The 23,653-nt window shown below is 43.9% G+C and overlaps 2 protein-coding genes across 4 annotated transcripts in view; one reads left to right on the top strand and one right to left on the bottom strand.

Moving 5' to 3' along the window:
- Positions 1 to 11,349, top strand: part of ncanb (neurocan b) — an 83,433-nt gene extending 72,084 nt beyond the window's left edge. For all 3 annotated transcript variants that reach the window (XM_035523354.2, XM_035523351.2, XM_035523353.2), the window contains 5 exons: positions 4,009 to 4,167; positions 5,138 to 5,220; positions 5,846 to 5,990; positions 10,137 to 10,319; positions 10,500 to 11,349. In XM_035523354.2, the coding sequence (XP_035379247.2) occupies positions 4,009 to 4,167; positions 5,138 to 5,220; positions 5,846 to 5,990; positions 10,137 to 10,319; positions 10,500 to 10,618 (689 nt within the window). In that variant the 3' untranslated portion in view covers positions 10,619 to 11,349. The remainder of the gene's footprint in view (positions 1 to 4,008; positions 4,168 to 5,137; positions 5,221 to 5,845; positions 5,991 to 10,136; positions 10,320 to 10,499) is intronic.
- A 7,058-nt stretch (positions 11,350 to 18,407) lies between these two features.
- Positions 18,408 to 23,490, bottom strand: hapln4 (hyaluronan and proteoglycan link protein 4). The gene is made up of 5 exons (XM_027008125.3): positions 23,343 to 23,490; positions 22,763 to 22,883; positions 21,275 to 21,637; positions 20,706 to 21,008; positions 18,408 to 19,563 (listed from the first exon to the last, which is right to left on the bottom strand). The coding sequence occupies exons 1-5, from the start codon at positions 23,343 to 23,345 to the stop codon at positions 19,199 to 19,201; spliced, it is 1,155 nt and encodes a 384-aa protein (XP_026863926.2). The 5' UTR covers positions 23,346 to 23,490; the 3' UTR covers positions 18,408 to 19,198.
- Positions 23,491 to 23,653: the final 163 nt, after the last annotated feature.

Genomic DNA, 23,653 nt, shown 5'->3' with positions numbered 1-23,653 from the left:
GGGTTCCCTTGCCGACTGGCCGTAATTGTTCTCTCTGTAAACGGAGTTGCCTGCCACTGCTGCACTTTTCTGTGTGAACACACAGCGGCCCAAGTCTGTGAGCTCGTGTCTGCCTCGAGTGCCAGCCCAACAGACCAGAGGCTACAGACACGCATCTCATTTCCACCCCCCAAAATCCTTACTCTAACATATGCTCTTTTTCTCTCTCATTCTCTCTTTCTCTCTTTCTCATCTTCTTCATCACATCTTGCTCTGGTCTTTATTTATTGCTGTTAGACAATGGGCAAATGGCCTATTACATTTTGGAGCAGTGTTTATTGTTCTAACATTGACTCAGGCATGCTGTCTACATCATGTCTGCATCATGTCTACATCATGTCTGCATCATGTCTGCATCATGTCTACATCATGTCTACATCATGTCTGCATCATGTCTACATCATGTCTGCATCATGTCTACATCATGTCTACATCATGTCTGCATCATGTCTGCATCATGTCTGCATCATGTCTAGATCATGTCTGCATCATGTCTACATCATGTCTACATCATGTCTGCATCATGTCTGCATCATGTCTAGATCATGTTTGCATCATGTCTACATGATGTTTGCATCATGTCTACATCATGTCTGCATCATGTCTGCATCATGTCTACATCATGTCTACATCATGTTTGCATCATGTCTACATCATGTCTAGATCATGTCTGCATCATGTCTACATCATGTCTGCATCATGTCTGCATCATGTCTAGATCATGTTTGCATCATGTCTACATGATGTTTGCATCATGTCTACATCATGTCTACATCATGTCTGCATCATGTCTGCATCATGTCTACATCATGTCTACATCATGTCTGCATCATGTCTACATCATGTCTACATCATGTCTGCATCATGTCTGCATCATGTCTAGATCATGTTTGCATCATGTCTACATCATGTCTGCATCATGTCTGCATCATGTCTGCATCATGTCTAGATCATGTCTGCATCATGTCTGCATCATGTCTGCATCATGTCTAGATCATGTTTGCATCATGTCTACATGATGTTTGCATCATGTCTACATCATGTCTGCATCATGTCTGCATCATGTCTACATCATGTCTACATCATGTTTGCATCATGTCTACATCATGTCTACATCATGTCTGCATCATGTCTACATCATGTCTACATCATGTCTGCATCATGTCTAGATCATGTTTACATGTCTACATCATATCTAGACAGAGAGGCAAAAGCTGCCTCACACATTAATACAGCACAGTACTAGATCAGGCTCTCATCCAACTGCACTTGCGCTAATGACTCATCTATTTTTGCTTATATATTTTTAAAAACTTTTTTATTACTTTTTTTTTTTTGCAAAAAGAAAAAAAGCATGTTTGGAGTGTCTCCTCATAAATGGCAATGTGCCTCACGTCTTCAAAAACAAGCGTGTCATTAGATGACACGCCCTGAAAAGTCCTCCATACCGCCCTCCTCCCTGCAGCCTACATCATCCGCACAGCGCTAAAGTACCACCTCGTGATGGGGATAAACGAGCCAGCCGCTCAGACGCAAGCATTTGCCCTTTTCACTTCCAGCAGCTTCTCATTCAGACAGGCGAATATTAATCGCAGGACATCCTAAAGGCAGTCGGCGTGCTTCAGAGCAGCACTGGATAAACTTTACAAATCAGAATGGGGTTCTTGTCTGCCATCCAGCCTTTGATGGATGTCAACAAAAAAAGGGGGTGGAAGGGCGTTTCTCAAACCGCGCCAAAGCCCACTGTCCGTTTGGATGGCTCCCAGCCGCCATTCTCACTTTTGTGCCGAGACGCAGCTTTGCGAATACAGCGTGGCACAGTGGATGTTTAACTGGAGGCGTTAGACAGTAACACTGTCCTTCATGATGGCTGCAGGCTCTGTGCTGGCAGGCGGTGGTGGGAGGCCCCTTCCCACTGGCTGCCACTCCCGTGGAACGCCCCGCGGTAGAGTGGCAGGTAGCTGGGTGTTTAATTGCTGACCATTACTCACCCCCTAACCCCCAGACCTCCGTTTCCCAGAGGTCCTGCGTTCGGGGAAGGAGTCAGCATGTGCCCGCGGTAGCCCGCGAAGCCGCCAGTGCAGATAACGGGCCGGGCTCCACTGGAGCGAGCTGATTTGGACGCACTCCCACGGTACCACAATATACCAACCGCTGACGGCTCAAACTGTTTCCAATGGGCTGGAGAAGAGAAGGGGATACCTGCACCACTGCTTAAGAGTCAGAGCCGTAACGTGGAGCCAAGCTGCCTACTTATGACACTGGAGCAGCGGTCCGTGTCACCACGGACCTCGGAGGATGTCTCAGTTCTGGAGTGCGGTAGATTGGGCACTGGCAGCACGCTCAATCCAAGCGGTTTTGGGTACAAACCTGGGTAGCTTTCCAGCAGGGAACATGGTGTTTGTGTTTTGTTTCAGTGGAGCAGTGTTTGGAAGAGAGAATACAGCCTGTGTTTCTCACCTCGCCCACGGTAACAGAGCTGCCAGTCTCTTCCCTGCCATGTCACTAGAGAAGCATTTGAATGCAAAAACTTGGATACAGAATGGAATGTCTATACCTCTGTGCTTGTGCGTGCGTGCGTGCGTGCGTGTGTGTGTGTGTGTGTGTGTGTGTGTGTGTGTGTGTGTGTGAGCATGTATATGGTTTTTTTGGGTTTGTGTTTGGGTATGTGGGTGTTTGTGTTTTGCTCTCTGAGAATCCCATCATATGGCAAAGATTCCAAAATAATTTTGTAGTTATTTTTGCATGCTCAGTTTGATAATGGACTTAGGAATTTATGCTTATTTACATTTCTTCCCATTTTAAATCTTTTTGTTTTAATTACACTGAAGAGAAATCTGATGTTGTTCATATCCTGTAAGCGGCGATATAAAAGAGAGAGTGTGCGGGTGAAAGAGAGAGTGTGCGGGTGAAAGATGAGGGATGACAGACACTGACAGGAGCAGGAGAGGATCAGCCTGCTACACGTCACACGTGGGCTGCAGAAAAGGTCATCAGAGGTGTTCAAACAGCAGACCCCAAACATACACCCCCCAACACACACCTTTTACATTGATGTGTTTCAGCTCACCACACCCCTCCTCTCTTCATCCTGGGACTTTGTGTGTGTGAATGCTAAGCACAGTCCCACGTAGCCCAGTCTGCATTGGCCAATTTGTTGGTGACACTTTAGATTTCCCAAGAGACAAGGGAGGGGTGGATTTGTGGAGGGGTGAACAATGCACTGAGCCTCGCAAAAGTAGCTGGCCAGGGTGCTGATATGGGCTTAAAACCTCCCTGCACACAGCCTGTCTAATACACATACACACACATACACATATGCACATACACACACATACACAAACACATAAGAGGGTGCAGATTTCCTTTTTTGCCCAGATGTTGCGATACCCCAGAGAGTGGGGATAGACTGTTGGGACAGGGATGTGTCAGAGCTTAATTAGGTGTTGGGCTCAGCAGTGGAAGACATTCCTCTGGACGGCTGTCTTTTCTACTAATGCTAAGCTGCTCCTCACTCAGAGCGCACAGCAGACAAGGATTAGAGAGAACCAGAGCACTGAGACCCAGCAGAGGAAATGAAACAGTCAGACATGTCTCTGTAGGGGGGGCTGAAGCTGGGCTTACAATTGAGCTGGCGTATGTGTGTATGACAGTGGATTACTCACTGTGTATGTGCGTGTGTGTGTGTGAGGGGGGGGTGTTTATGTGTGTTTGTGTGTGTGTGTATGAGAGCAAGAGAGAGAGAGAGAGAGAGAGAGAGACCAAGGGGGAGAGAGAAATAGAAGAGCAGGGAGGCAGATTTATTGACTTTTCATTGGATGTCAATGGACTGAAAGCCCCCACCACTTACACACACACACACACACACACACACACACACACACACACACACACACACACACACACACACACACATTCTCTTTCTCACACAGCCTTTCTCTCTCTCACTCTCTTGTTCTCTATCTGTAGACACCGAGGGCTGTGATCATAACTGGAGGAAGTTCCACGGTCACTGCTACAGGTACTACACCCACCGGCGCACCTGGGAGGACGCGGAGAAAGGCTGTAGAATGCACGACGGCCACCTGGCGAGTGTCCACGCCAGCGAAGAGCAGGATTTCATCAACAGTCAGTCCCTCACCTGGTTCATCCAGCTGCATCCTGCTTCTGCGGGACATCCTTTAAAATCCTTAAAACATCACATATTTAGCTGCATTCTCTATGACTTTAATTTAATAAGGATGTGGTCAAATTAGGTTTCATTAGGATGTGGGAAAAGGTAAAGGCTGCTATTATACTCATAAGACATAGAATTACAGTATACCTGCTGTCACCACAAGCTAAGACACGCGGATTGGCACCGAAGACCCTGCATGCTGTCTGTCACCATTTCTCAACCTCTTCTCTCCAATAAGAGCCACGATGCATTTACCAAAAATGTGCACTTAATCGTCTCGGAAAAAAAGCAAGTCTCCACCCCTGTGATAAAGGCAGAAGAGTCATTAGAAAGACTAATGGTCCCTATAATGATGTTAATCAGTAACACGATGATTGAAATTCTATTACATTCTCCTCTTAAAAAAATCCTCATAAAGGCATTATGGAGAATAGGGAAGCCTGTTTTGGCACGCGCTCTGTTGGCAACCTGTGGCGCAGTGTTTGGAGCAGAGAATACCCTGAGATTAAAGACCTAAGGGGTCTTAACCTTTTGTGCAACCTTTTGTAGAAGAGCAGCTGTCAGTGGCATCCACTGGCTGTCAGGATAGTCAGGCCTTGGGCCCGTGGCTGTGCGGGAATGTTGTTCAGAACCTGCTCTGTCACAAACAGCACACGAAAGAAAATAGGTCGCAAGGAGATTTACAAATGAAACCCGTCGCTACACAGGACGCTTGTAACTCGGGGGAAACACAAAACATGCCATTCTGGCAATTATGGAATCTGACAGAACATTCTGCTCTTATATAGTGCTGAGTGGTGGGAAATGGTCACTTGGAGCAGGTGTGCAGTATTCCTTTGAAAGTAAAAGGATGGGAGCAGATGCAGTGTCTGGGTTCAACTTTTATAGAGAGGTTGACTGTTTCCCCTTCCTCTACCACAGCTATGAGCCACGAGAACACCTGGATCGGTCTGAACGACAGGACAGTGGAGGAGGACTTCCAGTGGACAGACAACATGGATCTGGTGAAGCCTCAGGCTCATTCATCCTGCAGTACACAGTTAGGCTGTTAGAGTCATACACTTGGCATGTTGTGTTGAATAAGTGTTTCATACATTATTGGTAAACGTTGATATCACAGTAGACCGGTTCTCCTATACTGGGAATCATGGCAGTTTATGGGTTTGACTCCCTGAAAATACTGCAATAATCTGAAAGCGAGACGTTCAGCCTCATGTCTGCTGTTGGGGGCTAGAAGAAAGCAGGGTGCAGTGCAGTCCTCTTCCTCTGTGAGAAAGAGGAGGATGGGGGGAGAGACAGCTGCCACTGACCCAACACATTACAGGTGCAACTTCTGACTAAAAACTGCTCATCATGGTGCTTTTTGTGACTGCTGTTTTGCTCCTTAAGTAGAAGAACAAAAGATCTCAAAGCCCTAAGAATCTCTAAGGTAGAGCACGTTCTCACTGAAACGTTTATTGCCTTTTCCCAACTTTCTCCAGTTCCAAAACGTTCGTGCGAATGTTTACATCTAGGATCTCAAACCAAATTTATGTATCTAGAAATGAATTTGTAATGCATTGGAAATATGGCAGGATCCATTAAATGGGAATGGGTTTCGGGTCTGAAATATCCCTGTGCTTCCTGCAGCAATATGAGAACTGGAGGCAGAACCAGCCAGATAATTTCTTTGCGGGCGGAGAGGACTGCGTGGTGATGATCGCCCATGAGAATGGCAAGTGGAACGACGTGCCCTGCAACTATATCCTGCCCTACATCTGCAAGAAAGGCACAGGTGTGTGTGTGTGTGTGGGCATACACGAGTGTGAGAGTGGGCAGCAAGAGCCAAGAGAAGAGCACCAAGCTACTGTACACTTACCACCTCACACTCTACACCGCAGTCTGCGCAGCTTACTTAAGACGTCCACCATGCTTCTGCACCACCATGTTTTCCTCCTTTAACACCCTGGTGGTGATGCTCCTCTACCAGCTCGCATTAATTCATTTACATTTAGCTGACGTTTTTGTCCAATGCAACTTACAATTGTGACTGAGTACAAATCGAGCATTTGAGGGTTCAGGGCCTTGTTCAGGGGCCCACTGGTGGCAACTTGGCAGTGGTGGGGCTTGAACCAGCAACCTTCCGATTACAAGTTCCTTAAGCACTAAGCTACTACTGCCTACTACTTCATCACATGTTGTCAGGTGACCTGCGTGGAAGAGTTCATTCAGCAACATGGGACTGGAAGGAGATCGGGTGCGTTAATGTCTAAGTCAGCGTGCTTCGGCTTGCATTTCTGAAGCATTTCTGAAGCTTCATGTAGATTGCAGATGAACTCATAACACTAGTGTCAGATCGTTACGTGATATCTGCACATTTTGATCTGAATTACTGTCTCATCACATCATATATCAAATATCATATCATATTAATGATATATACCGTATATGACGTGATGTCATGATCAGGTACTCATCTCTTCCTTTAAGCTGTTGGAGAGTGCGATTGCTGCATCCTCCTTCCTCCATCCTGTCATGTCTCTTCAGACAGAATTGAATGCGAACAGCAGTGATCATGTGAGAGAAGGCTGGTCATGAAGGTCATTATAACAGATTTTATAACACATGATCCTCCTCAGACCCACTGCGCCACCTGGCCATGATATGACTTATCCACGCTATTCCTCAGGGAGCTCATTATGCTCAAGCCGTTCGCAGATTTGCATATGAAGTAGAGAGTCGGCCGAGTCGGCCGTCTCTGTTCGAGGGGACTGAGACACAGCCAAGCGCACCAGGGAAGTTCTCCCCAGAGTCTCAGCCAGTGCCGGAGCTTCTGTGGTGGCCTACTGACCATGTCTTCCCCATTCCAACCGAAAGACTGATCTCCCTGCAGGCAAGAATGGCCCTTTCTGAGCTATCAGAATTACCACTGCTTTTGTAAGGTATTATGCTTCAAAAATATATGGAACTTGGTGATAATGGATCATGTGTTTCCTAATTTCTGCTAGACAGAGCGTTTCTCATCAGAGGTTGGAGGTCCAATCACAGGTCAAGTAGAAGCAGTTGGTGATATTTTGAGACTGATTCTTACACTTCAATCACAGCAGATGGATGAATCAAGAAATCACCTCATCGCTGTGATTAGCACATCCCAGCATGCTTCACTGCAGGTCGTTAGCAGACTCACAATCTGGGGCCTTCAAAGTCAACACTGATTGGGGTAGTGACAGAACAGGTTATATGTTTGTCACTTTGTAATATGAACACAATTGGACTCAACATACTGTTGACAGATTTTGCAGGAGCAGCTAACTGTCTTAGTTCTGTATATTTCCTTCTACTGCAAATGATAATGTGGTAAAAGATTGTAATATAACCCAAGTATACATAGTCGTAGGATTTTTAAACATTATTCTCTACATTAGACCAAATATTGGGCTGTTACCTGGGTCAACTTCATAAAGTGTGATGTAATTATTTGCATTGGTATGCATACAGACAAGAGCAGATACATCACGCTGAAAGAGGGTTTCATAGTGCGTTCCATGGCTTACTTCCCTTATAGTTCTCTTAGATAAAACACCGAGACTCCCACACAAGCTGTGGCAGATTTGCGGTCACTTTTTCATAAATCTGTATTTACACATAAAAGTAATTTCACTAACTGGAGCTTTTTTAAGGTAATGGTATGATTGCAGCTATAATATATACATTTTGAAAATAAGCAATTTTTCCAGGGGTCAAACCGCAGGAATATAGGGCAAAGGTTAAAGGTTAAAGACAAAGGTTAAAAATCTAAACAAATATATCAAAAACAACACAAGGGGTTTCCATACAGCAGAGGAGGGGAAGCTTATGAACTTTGGCCTCCTAAGTCAGGTACCGTTCTGGGCGTGCTCCTTTAAGCTGTTCTCAAGACCTGCCTTACAAAGACACACAGCACACTGGCAGTAAGATGGTTTTTGCTCATCGTGTCTCCCACTACATCTACATTTCATTTTCTACCATGTAATCCTTTTCCCATGTTGGGTGTGCACATAGGGGCACGGTTCCAGTGGAATGGTTAGCTAGTATCCACTAGTTCCAAACACCACACTGCCTTCGGATGATCTTGCTATGATTTTTGACAGGCTGCATCGCTTTTGGCAGTCCCCACGGTCCTAGACATTGACATATATTGGTGTACATTGGCATGTTGACATGAAAATGTAAAGATTTTGGTATGACTGAAGAACACAGTGAAATACCTGTCCACTAAAACAGTAGTCTCCTGTCGCCATATCTGCTTTCTGAATCAATTTCATATGTCATGCATATGTAACTACTTCGTTCTTTTCCCCATCAAAAATCAAAAGAACGTTTCTTGTACAAAAGACATCTAGTAGCTTAAAAATGCTAATATAAAGCATTACTCATATCCTGTAGCTCTCTAATTCTACATTATCAAAATAAGTGTCTGCAGTGCCTGTCACCATGGCAGTCCAAAAATAGCTAACTTTTTTGTTAAGTTCTCTGAATAGCACTTTTCATGCAAGGCCAAAAACAATTTATATATATATATATATGATTTGAAGATTTGGTGCATGTGGTATATAGGCTAAAACATATAATAGCGTTTGTGAATACATGTCTTGTGTGGCTCCACTGCATGTGTTTTTCAAAGTGACAGATAGCCTATGAGCAGCATTTTTGCTGGAGAAAGGGACCTGGCTGAGTGTTCTAGGCAGTCGTAAACGCTGAGTCAGAAAGAGAATGTCCTACCTGTGGGTGTAGTGTTAAATCGGCCTGCTAGGCTTTGTCTGTAAACAAAGGGTAAACGTAACATCCTGAACTGCTGTGCCTGGACTCGCAACCATTGATTTCTATAATACCTGTAGTGTATTTTCTCACACGTTTCCACGGCTGCTATAAGCTACTGACTTTTATCTGTGAAATGTCCTCTTGCCTCCATTCAGGAGTAAGAATAAGAGAAGAGCACTGATCAATGCACTGGGAAAAACAAGCCCCTTCTGCATGTCTGGTTTATATAGTACAGCTAATGGAGGGAAATGGGAAATGCATTTTTGTCTGAATGGCAGGAGCCAGGAGCCCTCTGCTCTCTTAGGCTTAGGCCTCTCCTCAGTGATATCGATCCAGGTCTTTTGTATTTCGTGGAACAGTAGGGCTTTTCATGCGGACATTTGGCTGCATTCCTTCCCCCAGAGGGGCCAATCTCTCACTGTGTCCACACAAAGAGGCCCCACAAGCCCAAGAGCCTCCAGGAGCTTTAGGATGACACATGTCAACAGCAATTGGCATGAGATGACTGCGATCAATCTTCCCCTCTCTGCGCCTCTGATTAGTCTGTACAACACACAGCCTTTGGGTGTTCTCACCAGCGTGGGTTTAATTCCAAACAGGGTATGTAATCCTGTATGAGGGTTGATGGCCCAGGCTTGTTGTCTGGGGTTGACAGAGAGAGGCTCATTGCAAAGGGAACAGGTGAAATTTGGAATGCTAGCCATTCACCCAGGTTTAGTCCATAAGACTTTGATCTCAGCTTCATGATGTTGCACTTGAAGTGATTGGGATGGTGATCAGTTGTTTGTAGATTTTGATACATGAGGATCAAAATGTAATCTGAGGTCCTGTAAGCACTGGTCTCCACTCCACAAACTGGTTCCCTGTGGTGCTTCCTGTTTCACCACAGCAAAGGAACAGACTTGATTAAGTTGCAGTCGCAGAGGAGAGAAGCCCAGCGTATAAGCTTCAAGGTTGCCACCTAACGGAAGAGAAGGGAACTGCAGAAAACCATACAACACTAACAACTGGTTTTGTTCAGAGTTGCATTTTAAAGATTGGATTTGCCCAGGTAACATGGGAGTATATACACAGCTTCTGGACCTGTTATTCAGTCTAACTTATGCAGGTATTGCATTGGGATTGTTTTCTGTCTTCACAGTGCTGTGTGGCTCCCCTCCCACAGTTGACAATGCGTTCCTCATCGGTCGCAAGCGTTCGCATTATGATATCCGCTCAGTGGTGCGCTATCAGTGTGCGGATGGCTTCCTCCAGCGCCACATCCCCACAGCCAGGTGCCGGGCCAACGGCAAATGGGATCGCCCCAGAATCCTCTGCACAAAGTGTGAGTGATCAGCCTCTGCTTGGTATTGACTTTTTCTTTCAGGTTTTACCAAGGGGTGTACATGAATAAGGCTTTTTAAAGATTTTTTAGGGGTTTTTTTGAAGATCACAGAGCGAAAGTTTCCATTGCGTGGCTTGTTGCTCAGTTGTTTGCCCTGCCTTTCTCTCTCTCTCTCTACAGCTCGGAGATCCCATCGCTACCGGCGCCACCATCACAAGTCTCACCATGAGCGCAGAAAGCACAGGAAGCATAGCTCAGGGGGTCATCGGGGTGGACAGGAGACTCGTGGCCATTTCTAACCAAAAAAACCCCAACAACAACAACAAACAACAACAACAACAACCTTGCCTCTATTTCCAAAATGAAGTTCCCCTTGCTCCTGATCCACATACACCATTCTGTCCCATCACCCAGCGTCTGTCCAGCTCCACCCTATGAGGGTTGGTGTTAGACCCCACACAGACTGCGATTTTAATTCTTTTGTCAAGTTCACTGTTAAGCTGTTTGTCTCTTTGCCTGCTCCATGTCATTTTATCAACCTAGACAGGGGAGTTCAATCATACCTTTAGTGTTGAAAACTCTCTTTGGTCATGTACTGTACTTTTACATAAAAAGTTGTGATTTGGTACAAAAGTGTAAATATAGTCCTGAGTTTCATTTCAAAATGCCATATCAGAATTAGAATGGCCAGGGAACTACTCTCAGTTATGCTTTCATGTTCCTTAGAGGGTATTTCTTGACCTCTGTTGACTTTGGTTAGCTGTTTGTAAGAGATTATCTTAACTAAATGGTAATTCTGAATAGGTCATTGTGTTTTCACTGAGAGCCGTGGTGGTAATTATGATTTTGGAAGATTGCTCAGTATCGTTTTGTCTTAGTGTTAACATTCATTTGCCACAGAGGTGACATTAGGAATATGGTTGCAACTGAAGCCTTTTTTGTTTGTTTTGTTTTGTTTTTGTTTTGTTTTGTTTTTTCATCATTTCCTCCTCTTCAGAGTTAAGAAAAATAAACACAGTTTTTGGCCAAACTTAGTGCAATTATTTTCAAACTTTCCTTTTACCTTAAGTTTGAAATATTAATATTAATAACAGTTAATTTGAGCTAAAAGCCCTCAATTATTATGATCCAAATATCAAGTTAAAATCATTTCACAGTTGCCTCAAACCTCAGCATTTAAAAGTCCTCCCACTCATAATTTCCCTCTATGCTTCCTAACATTGTATTTGATTCTGATTTCTTCAATGTATTGGTTTTATCTGCGGAAAAGGGACAGCCGACCAGAAACTATTTAAAAAATTTTTTTTTAAATGCCAAAATGCCTTTATCCTGCCATTATTTTACTGCATTAACCTTTCAACATGTCCTTCGAACTTCTGTGGTGATTCAGTGTCAGAATGAGGGCACGCTACTAGTTTGTCTTCTTATTGGAAGCTAGCTGCTTGATCATAGTGCAAATACACTGAAACTATGTATGAACTCACAGTCTACTGACCCTATTTACATGAAGTGATAAAAATGGGATTTTCAGTTAACCTGCCAGTTGGAGGTGCGAGACACCTTGGCAGTTGTACCTTTTGAACCCTTGAATGACATTTTCTACCTAGGTTTGGCTAGAATATGGTTTTAAGGTTTGAGGCTTTGATATTGATTTAAATAAATTGATAAAAAAAATAATTAACGTAAAATAAAATAATAGGTAAAAATACCTACTGCCTATTCCGTTGAGATCTACTGTGATGACGAGTGGGGATTATTGTCCCACTCGCTCACGGAGAAATAGTTTTGTCAGCCCTTGTGTGTTTAAGAGAGTGATACAGAGAAGTGTCCGTTCCTAACAGCGTTCAGCCCCATATGAGCCACGTCAAGCAGGCCCAGTGACGCAGGGCTTACTGTGACCTTTAGGAAGCAGCCCGTGCACCCAAAATCAGCTCATGAAAGCAGAGTAAGTAGTTGAGGAGGGGACAGACGATAAGAGCACCTACACCGCAGACAGAGGGAGAAGGTCTCATCCAGATGGTGTTATGCCAAATGTCAAAAGGGCTCTTGGGGAAAAACTCAGATCTACCAAGAAGAGTAACAATTAAGGTCATGGGGTAAAAACGCTTAGAGAAAACTTTTATGAAAATTGTCACGGGAGACACTTTTTTTAACGGAAACGGTGGCCTGTGCTCGCTGTGATCTGAAGAACTTTTTTTGGTCTATGTTTTTTTTTAAGTACTAACAGGTGCGTGTCCTGTTTTCCAAAAAGGGCTGTTGATGGCTTACTGCAATCAGGACTGCAGCGCCCCTCTGCCTTTCTCCCTGTCTTGCCACTAAATAAAAAGGCCAAGCCCCCGTTTCTGTTTTATGCTGGCGTTCTCTAAGGCCAACGCTGCTACTCTCTCTGGCTGTCTCCGTTCCCCTACAGATTACACTTCACCCTTCATTTTGCCTCCCTGCAGCTCTGTCAAAAATCTTCCTCACTACCTTTAACCGCTTTGTCAATGACGAGTACAATATAAGGTGACAGAAAAGAATTGTCTTCATATCTGCACAATTTATCTTTTTCAAGCATGCTTAATTAATGTTGAGGATTTCTCCTCAATCTCCTGAAGCTCTTGTCCTCTTTTTTAAATTATAACACTACAAAGAGGCAAGTCTTTTATTCACTTTCAACCAAGCGTATATTCAGGGAAAAATGGTGCGTCTGAGTGTAAGTTAAATTAGCCTTACTCACTATGCTAACAGTGGTAATACTACTCTATAGAGTATGAAGAACTCAAATGTAAACAGGTCTCTAAAATGTAATGGAAATGAATGATACCTTGAATATATACCTTGAAAATTCAGCAGGCATTACCGTTAATGTCACTGTCACTAGACTGTCCACAGTCTAGCTAGGTTTCTGGAACACATCCCCACGTAGGCAGCATCTGTCTCCTATGTTTCCACTGCTAGAGAGGATTGGCTTTTTGTGGAAAATACCTAACATGTAATGCATAATCAGCAGCTTTATCAACAGTCTTTGTTCAAACTACCATTTGCTTTGTTTCCAAACAGTGCCTGTTGGAAAAAAAAAAAAAAAAAAGTACTTTATATTCAAAAGCACACACTGGAGGAAGTGACCCTACTTATTTACATTGGTGTACAAGTTTGAAAAATATGGCAGTGGGAGCCACTTGAGAGGCGAGCGAACAACAGTGACCTCTATTTAATCTCTTCATGTTAGCATTGCACATCCATCATCTGCCGCCAACTACACCACTTAGTATGAGCAGTGTGTGGAGCATATCTCATTCTCACCATGTTATCTCTGACCAGGGGAAATGTTTCTGATTGGATGGTTTCATAAAAGGGGGATTAGCATAACGAGGAATGGAGTTTGGCCCCCTGTGGCAGTGATTGTTCCAGACACAGCTGCTTAGCATACTAACCTCTGGTGTTTCCCATTTTTACCCATAGGTCTACATTTGATTTTGCAGTTTGCCCTCTGATCAGTGGAGGATTCGACATAGGCTCTTCCTTCTCAGATAAACCTGGCAATAAAACTGAGCTCAGCTCGTTTAAACAGATTTTGCATATAGACGGTGTGTTTGGTGATAGCTTTCTAAGAATGTCAGAGAGAATAGGCAAGTCATCTGAGATGCATCATCCCCAGCAGGGCTGGTGGGGCCCAGTAGGGACTGCCCCAGCTGTGAGAGGTAGTCAAAGCACTGGTCCTTGGTTTGGTTTCTGTTATTAATCTGGCTTTTCTGGTAGTGTCAAAGGATCCTTGCCATTAGCTCAAGTTTCCTTGGCAATTATGTAAATTGTTTAATACAGTGTTTTCCTATTGGGATTCAAATTGTTGATTTTCTATCTAGTAGCGGTTATGTTGTTCCATTTCTACAATACAGAATCTTTTAGCAACTAATTTCCAGCAAAAGATCAGTTCCAGTTACTGTAACAGCTGAGAAGGTTCTGCTGAAATACCAGCAGCCACTCTGATGACGTACGAAGTGGCAGTCATGACGATCAGGCATGCACCTCCAGCTTTAGGACAGTGTGGCACCATTCCCCAGCTCTGCCATGTGCATACTCTGTGGGACTCTGTCCTTCTTCATTCATTTGTTTTGCTTTATTTTTTTCCCCTTTGTAATGACGTCTAGATGTGTTTGTTGCTTAGAGTCATGGACCTCAGTCACACAGCCTAACTCTCTATCTGCACACAGTGCAAGAGAACATAATACAAACACATCAAAAAGAAACATTGCTTTGATGTTTGCTTGCAGGACATCTTAGTAGAAATGGTATGATATCTAACACATTACATTTAAACTTGTTTTCCTTCCAGCAATATTTCCCCACAATAGCTACTAAGATGTCAAGTCACACTGTGTGAATGTGGTCCACATGTACTGATCAGTATTTATAAGTGTTCTTATGACTTCTAGTCCTGTCATTGTATTATATTCTTTGCCTAAAAAATGATCGATTAAAAGCATTGGATTGAATCAGTACTACTTTTTGTTCTTTGTTTACTTGTTTGGACTCCATAGCACTTTAAATGGACTAGAACCAGCCACACTACACTGAGCCCAGCTTTCATTATTCCATTCGATGCTACACATGGGAAAAAAATTCTTCTGCTGTGGAAAGTACACATTTTCTTACATCTGTCACTTTTCAAAGTTTAAAAGGTGGAGGAGGTACCAAGGACACCAGTCTCAAACGAAATGTTTATCTTTTGGTTTATAAAACACTTTTGTGGATTCAAATGCTCAGGAGTGGATTTGATTGTGCATTCACTGTGGGAAAACCACAGTAAGAAATGACAAGGGTCTTTTAATTAATCATTACAAGTGTATCTCTAATGAAAAAAAGGCAATGCTTTGGGTACACGTTTTAGGTTTGGTCACAAATGATTTGTCAACCATCCAGTAGCTTTTTATTTAGAATTACATTTTTGTTTAATCTGCTTTTATTTGATATATACCTCAAAATAGCAATTATTTATCATGCCAGGTTTCAGGTTTCTTCAGGTGTTTATGGAGGGTTATGATATTGATAGAACCACTATTCACACATTTCATAACCATCTTTCTGTATAAAGCACCTTAAGAGCAAAAGCAGAACAGTCTTTATTTATATTTCTAAAACATGCTACTCTTGCTAGCAGGCAGGGGTTCACATGCCCATATCTAGTGCATTTCATTTTTAAATATAACTATACTGACAACAATTTACCCAAGATTAACAGTTACTTTTGAAGTGAAGCTGTAGTTTGTTATTCTGTTTTGTTTACTCAAATAAATGCTTCTGGTTGGTTCACGTCAGAGTGAACTTAACAATGACTTGAACAAACCACCAGCAGATGGAATATTTCACAGCTGTGGAGAGACACTGAAGATGATTGATGGGTGAACAGGTCCACGTGCTGCAAGGACTCACCGTCCTCATTAAACACAAAGCCGAGTACTTGGGTTAATGTTGCTAGGAATGAGTCCGAGACGCTTCTCCCTGCAGGATAACAAACTCAACACAGAGCAGCACTATAAACACACAGCTTTGAGAGAGAGCTTCTGAACAACAGAAGAGCATTCACTGATAGATTAAACATATTCTTAGATATTCTTTGCCCTAGAGGGTTTAGAATTACTAGACTGACAAACACTAGATTGTAAATACCAGTTTTTCAGCGGTTGACAAACAATTATACTCAAAAATATGGAAACAGTGTTTTTTTAGGAACAGAGTAGTGACATGTCCTTGATTATGGCTGTATATACAACTCATATTCTAAACTGGCAAGGAGTTACTTTCTCTTCAGCTATGGAATGCAATTACGCAGTTGCTTCATAAACACGGTGCGATTCAGCGGTATCCAAAGGTTAATACCCCTCCCTAAACCCATTTATCATTCTAACAGAACCTCTGATGAATGGAACAGGTCTGCTAATCCCTGCAAGTGCAGCTGCATTTAACAGGATAATGATGTTTGTGCAGATGGTGAGTCCTCAGCCACTAATAGCTTTTAAAGTAGTGTGACATGCAAAGCAGGCAAAAAAAAAAAAAAAAAAAAAAAAAAAAAACAGAAAACAGATACATTTGCTCTGATGTTGGTATTATGAGCTGGCAGAGACAGTATGTTCTTCTGGGTTCATGTACCCAGTGTGCTGTTGTTCTGGGGCCATGGCTGGTGATCCAGAAATCTTCCTTCATTAAGTGGCTTAGTGTATCTTCTGTACAAAAGGATTTCCACGCCTCACTGGCTGTGGGGGCAGCGAGGATATCTGCAGAGCAAACTGCTGGTCCACTTCCAGGTGATGAGCCCTGCATAGCCTCTGGTAGGAGATCTGCTGGGCTCTTGCCTAAACTTCATGCCACACAACAGTGTTGATTTGCACTGGTGTCACAAACTGATCAGACTGTGCATCTGTTTGTTGCATCTGGTGCTCGGTCCAAAGGCCTAAGACATTGCTGATGCATGCTGGTTTTGATGAGTCTCTTTCAACTGACATGAAGGTCAGTGCTGCTATGGCATGGCATTGAGCAGTGTACGTGCCACGTGCGCTCACACTCACTCAGCTAATATCCTCGTTCCCTGTGCTCTCTTGAACCGTATGACCTGCTCAGGCCAGCAAACACCCACATTGTTTCATTAACCTTCTGCTTTTCTTTTGCCTCAGATCCTAAGCACTGTATTTACTGATGACCTGGGTGCATGACAGCATCAAATTGCTTAACAGTGGGGCTTCTGTTCCAAGAGAACACAGTGTAAACAAACAAAAAATGAAAGCCCTCTGTTGGAGGCGTGCTGAAGAATAGTTGATATATGCACAGATTCATTATCTACAAAATGCTTCATTAAATGTTTAACACTTTAAATTAGCTGTGATGATTTGTAAATTTAAATGCTTCTGCTCCAGGGAATTTTTCCCTTAAACAGTTTAGCCAATTACTCTCTTCTATGACTGTTTCTAATTCATTATGTATACAGCACAACCTCAGCATCTTTATACTCCAGTAGAGCTTCATGTTTGCCTAAAGAAATGAATGTAGTACCCTTTTATAACTGTGTACGTTTTGTTGGGAATAATTCTGTTAAGAACAGGATTGTTTATATATTTCGCTGCGTATTTGCTGCCTCAGCTGCTATGACAATAGATGGATTTTTGTCCGTTCAGAAAACTCTGCTTTACTTTAAGCCAATCAGGAGAGGTGTCTGGGGCTTCACCTTGCCCATGTCTTTGTGGAGGTCTTTTGTATTACCCCCCCATGAGCCTGTATATCTTATTGCGCCTGATTTTCTTTCCTAACCTGCTGTCAGCAGCTGAGAAATGGGACACATATGGTGGCTTGTGCTTTGTGATTCGGCTCCATTTACCCTCGGGGTCCACTCAGTTGCTCCGGGGTCGCCTAATTTCACTTTATTCTGAGGGAAGAAAAAAACGGGTCAAAATGAAACGAAAAGCCAGCGCTCTCCGGTGCAGGATGTCACATCGGCTCACGATCACCAACCCTTTTCTCCACCAGTCTCCTTATTGCCGTTCTGAAGATGCCTGGCCCCTTAATAAACCTAATACACAATCCAAGCCTCTCACGTCAAGTATGTGATCGCCTTACACAAAAATACCATGTCTTAAGTAGTAAACTGATATTGACAAATGCTTTTACGGTGAAAACTACACCCATGTGATGCATTTTCTTAAATATCTGATCAAAAGCGACATATTATGATTCATTTGTTGACCCTGTGCTTATTTGAATTTTATCTCAGTAGCAACCATGCCTCAAGTACTTTTCTAGATAATATACTACTAAGCAAAATACACAGCTTGCTATTGTGGCCTAATTATGTCAGGTTTATTCATTGTTACCTTCATCCCTTGAAATTCCAGCATTAATGTGCTTGCTTTAGATCAGCAAATATATTCCCAAGTGTTTGCCAGCCTCGAACACACTTTAAACATTACGCTGCGGCGAAAGCCGTTAGGAACCGCAATTTCTAAAAGCACTTATTGTCATGGTTACAAGCTACTTTTCTTTTCCCGTATTGTCAAGGTTCAGCGCGTTTACGCCAAAGACTCTTAGACCAAATGTAAACAAAAAACAAAAAGACGAACAAACGGGTAAATAACTTTAATCTAAAATGCATTAACCTACTGAAGATAATATTGTGCCACGTCACAGTTGAATGGATAGTGCAATTGTTGACGACTAATGAGGTAGTAAAGCTGTAGCATGAAAGGCAGTCATTTACTCATGGAATAGAAGTCTGAATATTTAACTACCAAACACATGCTTAGCAAGTTATTGCTTTCAGGATATTACGATCATCCTTTTTTTTTTCTGAAGATACTTGTGCCTATAATCAGGTATTATATGCATAGTAAATGGCACACTTAACTCTGCTACAGAGATGCGAACGCTACTGTGGAAAGCAAAGCACCATCCAAAGCGGAGTAGGGCGCAGAGCTCCCGCCAGCCCGACTCGGCTCTTCGCCGCGGTCGGCGGCCAGGCCAGTGCTCCCTCTAATGTGCGGTCTCATAGGTTACGACGTGAGCTAAATTCCTCTCCGACCGTATCGCCTGCCAGTTACTGTGGTACCCGCAACTTTTCGGAAGCAAGTGAGCAGGAAAACAAACAAAAAACGAAGCGTAATCCTCGTCGGCCCTCCATGCAGCACACGAAATGCGCTAAAGAAAGAAGCGAATGAGTTGTGCTCGAGGCTTAGTTTCGTAGAGAACGTGAAGCACGGCTCTCTTCTGACATCTCATTTTAAGCAAACGGGAGAAAGCGCAATTACACCCGAGCTCAAGCTTAACTGATCTGCTTCGTCTTCGTCATTGTGGCAAAGATGCGGGAGCCTACTAGAAAAGCAGCGCGAGCTAGGTAGGTTCAGACCGCGCGGGTTTCAAATACTCCCGGTACTGTTCGCAAATTTTGCGGTGGTTCGAACTGGAGCCTGTGTGGTCTGGGCTTCGGCACTGCCCAAATTCTTGCGGAAGCAGTAGACCCCGTAGAGGCGAAACTTTTTATCGGGGAAGCCGAGGTTCCGCACGCCCGGCTCGGAGCCACCGCAGCGGGCACGAGGGTTGACGATGGGATAGCGGATGCTGCCGTCCTCCACCCAGCCTGCCTCGCAGCGGTCCAGTAGCTGGAACCTCCAGGCAGCAAAGAGCTGGCCCACCTTAGCCACCGCCGAACCGTCGCGTTGGCAGGCCTTCAGCGCCTCCGGGTAATTCACCTTCTTGAAGCGTTTGAGGAAGTATACCTGACCTAAAACACACACACACACACACAGAATAAAGAAGTGTGGTACACCAAAAAGATCTCGAAGACTGTGAGATTACATAGTTCTGTTGTTGCCAAATAGAGGAGAAACTAAATTCTGCCCTGACTTTTCAATCATACAGCACTGCAGAGGCCTCAAAATGCATTCCCAGTCAAGCGCAGCGAGTGCACTCCATCAAAATGACTGTACAAAGCTTCAATTCATTCCTCAATTTGTCAAAACAGGACTTTCCATGACACGGGATTTCAGAAGTAGGATCATGACTGTGGAGGTCCTGTGAACCTCCGTGAAACAGAATGTAGCTTTATTGCACTCTTGAAGCTGAACTGTATGCCTGAGTTCACGAGAGTGTGAGAGAGTATTCCTCGCTGAAGAAGTGTGTCTGACCGCTTTCTTGCTCACCCAGCAATGCCCTGTTTGTTGATACAGCTGCTGCCTGTTTAGAGAAATACTGACTTATATTTCCCAGAGGGCTGTTCTATAAAGGTCTACCAGATGGTCTTTGTTGAATTAACAGCTACAACTGTTCCAGCTGTGAGCATTTCAGGGTAAAAAGTGCTTTGTAATAACTCTTTTGGGGATGTAATGAAAAGCTTATTGGTTTCCCAAATTGTAAGTGGACCCAGAGTGTTGTCATTGTTTTGTGGAAACGCACCCATTTGATATTACAACACTTGTCTACTAATGGTTCGTATGTAAAAATAAGTAAAATGATACATGCACTTATACACACTTAATTCAAAAGCCTCTTGGATCTCTTCTCATTATTTTACACTGATTATTCCAACACAGTCCCAGTCTGACTATGCACTCGGGCAGCCACAATAGATCATATTTCCCTCCAAAATCTGATTTGGAGGATTCAGCTGTAGCAGATGCATCATCTTGTCAGTGCGGGGCCAGACGGCCCACGCTCCTGTGCCCCATGGTCCTGCAGGCTGCTTAATTAGGTCCGCCTGCAAGCCAAAGCTCACCGGTGCCGGCGCTGATTCCTAAGGGAGGAGGGGGAGCCTTTCAGCAAGTCGGGTTAATGAAGCTTGCTCCTCATGCACCTGCCTGAGGCCTTTGCAAGATCACAGGGAGGAGGGGAGAGAGCCCAGTTTAGCCCGAGGCAGGCGGACCTCACCGTTAAGCTTGGAGGTGAAGCAGAAGGCATCGTAGCGCTCGTCCTCTTTGTGGCGGTAGCCATAATTGCGGACGCCAGCAGGCGTCTCCTTGCGGCCGCACTGATCGCGGGGATGCGAGATGGGATACTGCACAGAGCCGTCCTCTAGCCAGCCAGCGTTGCACCAGTCCAGACCCTCCAACCAAGCCTTGTGCAGCTGCGAGTGTGAGGCCAGGATGGCGTCCTGCTGCTTGCAGGCCTCTTCTGCTTCATGGTAATTGAGCTTGTAGCGTCCAAGCCGAGGGTAGTATGGGAAGACAACACCTGGGGAATGGAACATGTAAGTTAAACTCAGTATAATTTTTCATCCTTCATACATTTGAATTAAACCTCAACATTCCACTAGGGTTAATTACAATATTTACCAGAGTTTCTGAATTCTGGTCCTGGGGACCTAGTGCCCTGCCAGGTTTTCTCTGTCCCAACACACCTATTCCAACTGAAGTATTTTAGAAGTACAGAAAACTTGAAGCTATGCAGCATAACCTGAATATATGATGCCTTTTGATAAATCTGTCAATGGCCCGAACCTTCGAGGTCCAGACTGACAAATCCTGTGTCGTCTTCCATGTCATTGGTGACTTCGCATTCGTAGCGACCGTAGTCCTGGAGGGTGACATTGTGGATGACGACCGAGGCATCGCCGGGCCCTGCCTGCTCCAAGGCAACACGCCCACGGTAGGGCCCGAACACTCGCTGCTGCCTTCCCAGTGCCACAAACACGTCTGCAAACTGAAAGGTGTCCGTCACCTTGGTCCATTTGATGCGAATGCGGGACGGGTCTGCAGTCTCGGGCTCATGGTGGTAGCGGCAGGGCAAGGTGATGGTACCTCCCCGGTGCGTGACCACTTTACCCGGAGCAGTCTGCACTATCACTGCTCCGGTATCGTCCTCTAAACAGGACAGAGGAAGCACAGGTCAGACCAGTTTGACCCATTTCCAAAAGCACTCCAATGATGTTACGGTCATCATGTTCTATTTTTTGTGTAAAGAAATTCAGCTTCATATGGCATTTTTTGAATTATCAATGATATTCAAGTTCTTTATTTAGCATTTATATGAGAATGTGTGTCCTGAATCCCAGTTTTAAGAAACTGAGTATTTCAAAGCTGCGATGAGTTCAGTCCTAAGCCCCGTGCAGGGTTTGCTGAACAGACAGCTGCTGGCTTATCTTATATAAGCAAGCCAACATCCTTCACTGTCTCTGTCACTGAAACCAGCATGCCTGGTTTCCTTTGTGGAGATTGTGTCGAGTCGCATGAGACTGCCTGGAGTTGGATGCCATGCAGGCATTTTCCAGTCATCCTTGTTTTGAGTCTGAGAGCCCTGGGCAGCTAAACAAAGTGCCAGCTGAACACTGAGCTTTTCAAGGGAGATCATAGAGATTGAATTCAGATCTGGCATCTGGCGATTAAAACTCTCCACTGCATTAACTGTTGGAAATGTTTGTCACTAACATTGTTTGCTAGTGAAAGCCAAACAGTAAACAGCTCCTCACATTAATCCTGTCCTTGACATCTATAGAGCAATGGATGTGTTTGGGGAAAAGGGCCCCAAATTAAAAAAAATATGTCATGTCACAGGCCCATTTGCAGCTGCCAAAAGATTGTGCTTTCCACCATGATGGAAACAGTGCAGGCAGCATTGGCAAAGACCTATTTTACTGCATAGGACAAGGTGAAAATCAGGACAGCATATGAGATCATATCACCACTTCTGAGGGACAGAATCTTGAGATGCCCATTGGACTAAAAAGTGTCATCATATCATGTGCAATGGCTTTCAACACTAATAAATATGTTTGGACACAAGGCGTTACTCTAACTGTTATGATATCTTAGAAAGCCCACTTGACTCGAATCTGGAAAAAAAAATAATAAATCGCCAATGAAAATGAGCATGTATGAAAGCATCTTTCACCTCCCACAGCAGTCCAACCGTATAGGATCTGGATGAAATCTCTGTGTACGCAAGGCACTGCAGGTGAGTGGTATCCAAGGAGAGGCATTAGGTCTTACCCAGAACATGCACCACCTTCTTCCTGCCTTTTTCTGAGTCAGCTGGGTAGGGGTTCACGTGTAGTGAACATAGCAGCACTGTGCAGCTAATGGATGCCAGCAACCAGAATCTTGCTGGGAACTTGAGACAAAATATAGTTAGTTGAGAGTGATCTTTCCCTAGGTTTAAAATGCATCACCATGATAAGACAACGAAGATTCGGGGGCGGCAGCTGGCAATTTATATTACTTACAGAGCTCATTTTATGAGCTCCATCTTATTTATTTTTTTACATGTGCATGCGTATTTGAGTGAAAGGGAAGTTATACTATATGCAGTGTTGTTATAACTTTTTTAAATGCTGCGTAAAAATGGCAAATTTAATAATATTCGCATTCAAAATGTGAATTGTTTTTATATTTCTGCAGAACACTTGAAAATAAACACACAGTATTACTGCAGCAACACGGGTCTAGGTAGCATAAAACAAAGCATCCGGCTGAATCATGTACTGCGATCTCCGTGAGAATTCGTCAAGGTTACAAAGGATATGCTGTATATTTTATCGCTTTACATCGTGCAATGGCAATATCGACTTACCATTGTGAGGAGAGCAGAGATGTGTAATGACTGTTCGGGCGGCTGGAGTGTCGGTTCCTAGAGTGCGTCGGTATGCGGCGTGATGCGGTTGTGTCCTGTCCCACAGACCTGTCGCCCCCCTACTGCAGTTTCCTCTGCACGTCTCATGTGGCAGGCGCTTTTGTGTCTTGCCAGATTAAGTGTTCCGTTGTACGATACGACAGAAGGAAATGTTTACCTAGCTAGTTACTGATTTCAGCTAAAGATTCCCTGCTGGGATCTGTCTTGGATATTTTTAATTTGTTTGCTTCTTCGCGTATTAACAGCTAACG

Source organism: Electrophorus electricus, chromosome 26, assembly GCF_041902795.1.
Source record: "Electrophorus electricus isolate QZ-2024a chromosome 26, ASM4190279v1, whole genome shotgun sequence".
Lineage (NCBI taxonomy): Eukaryota > Metazoa > Chordata > Actinopteri > Gymnotiformes > Gymnotidae > Electrophorus > Electrophorus electricus.
This window is presented reverse-complemented; position numbering and strand designations above follow the sequence as displayed.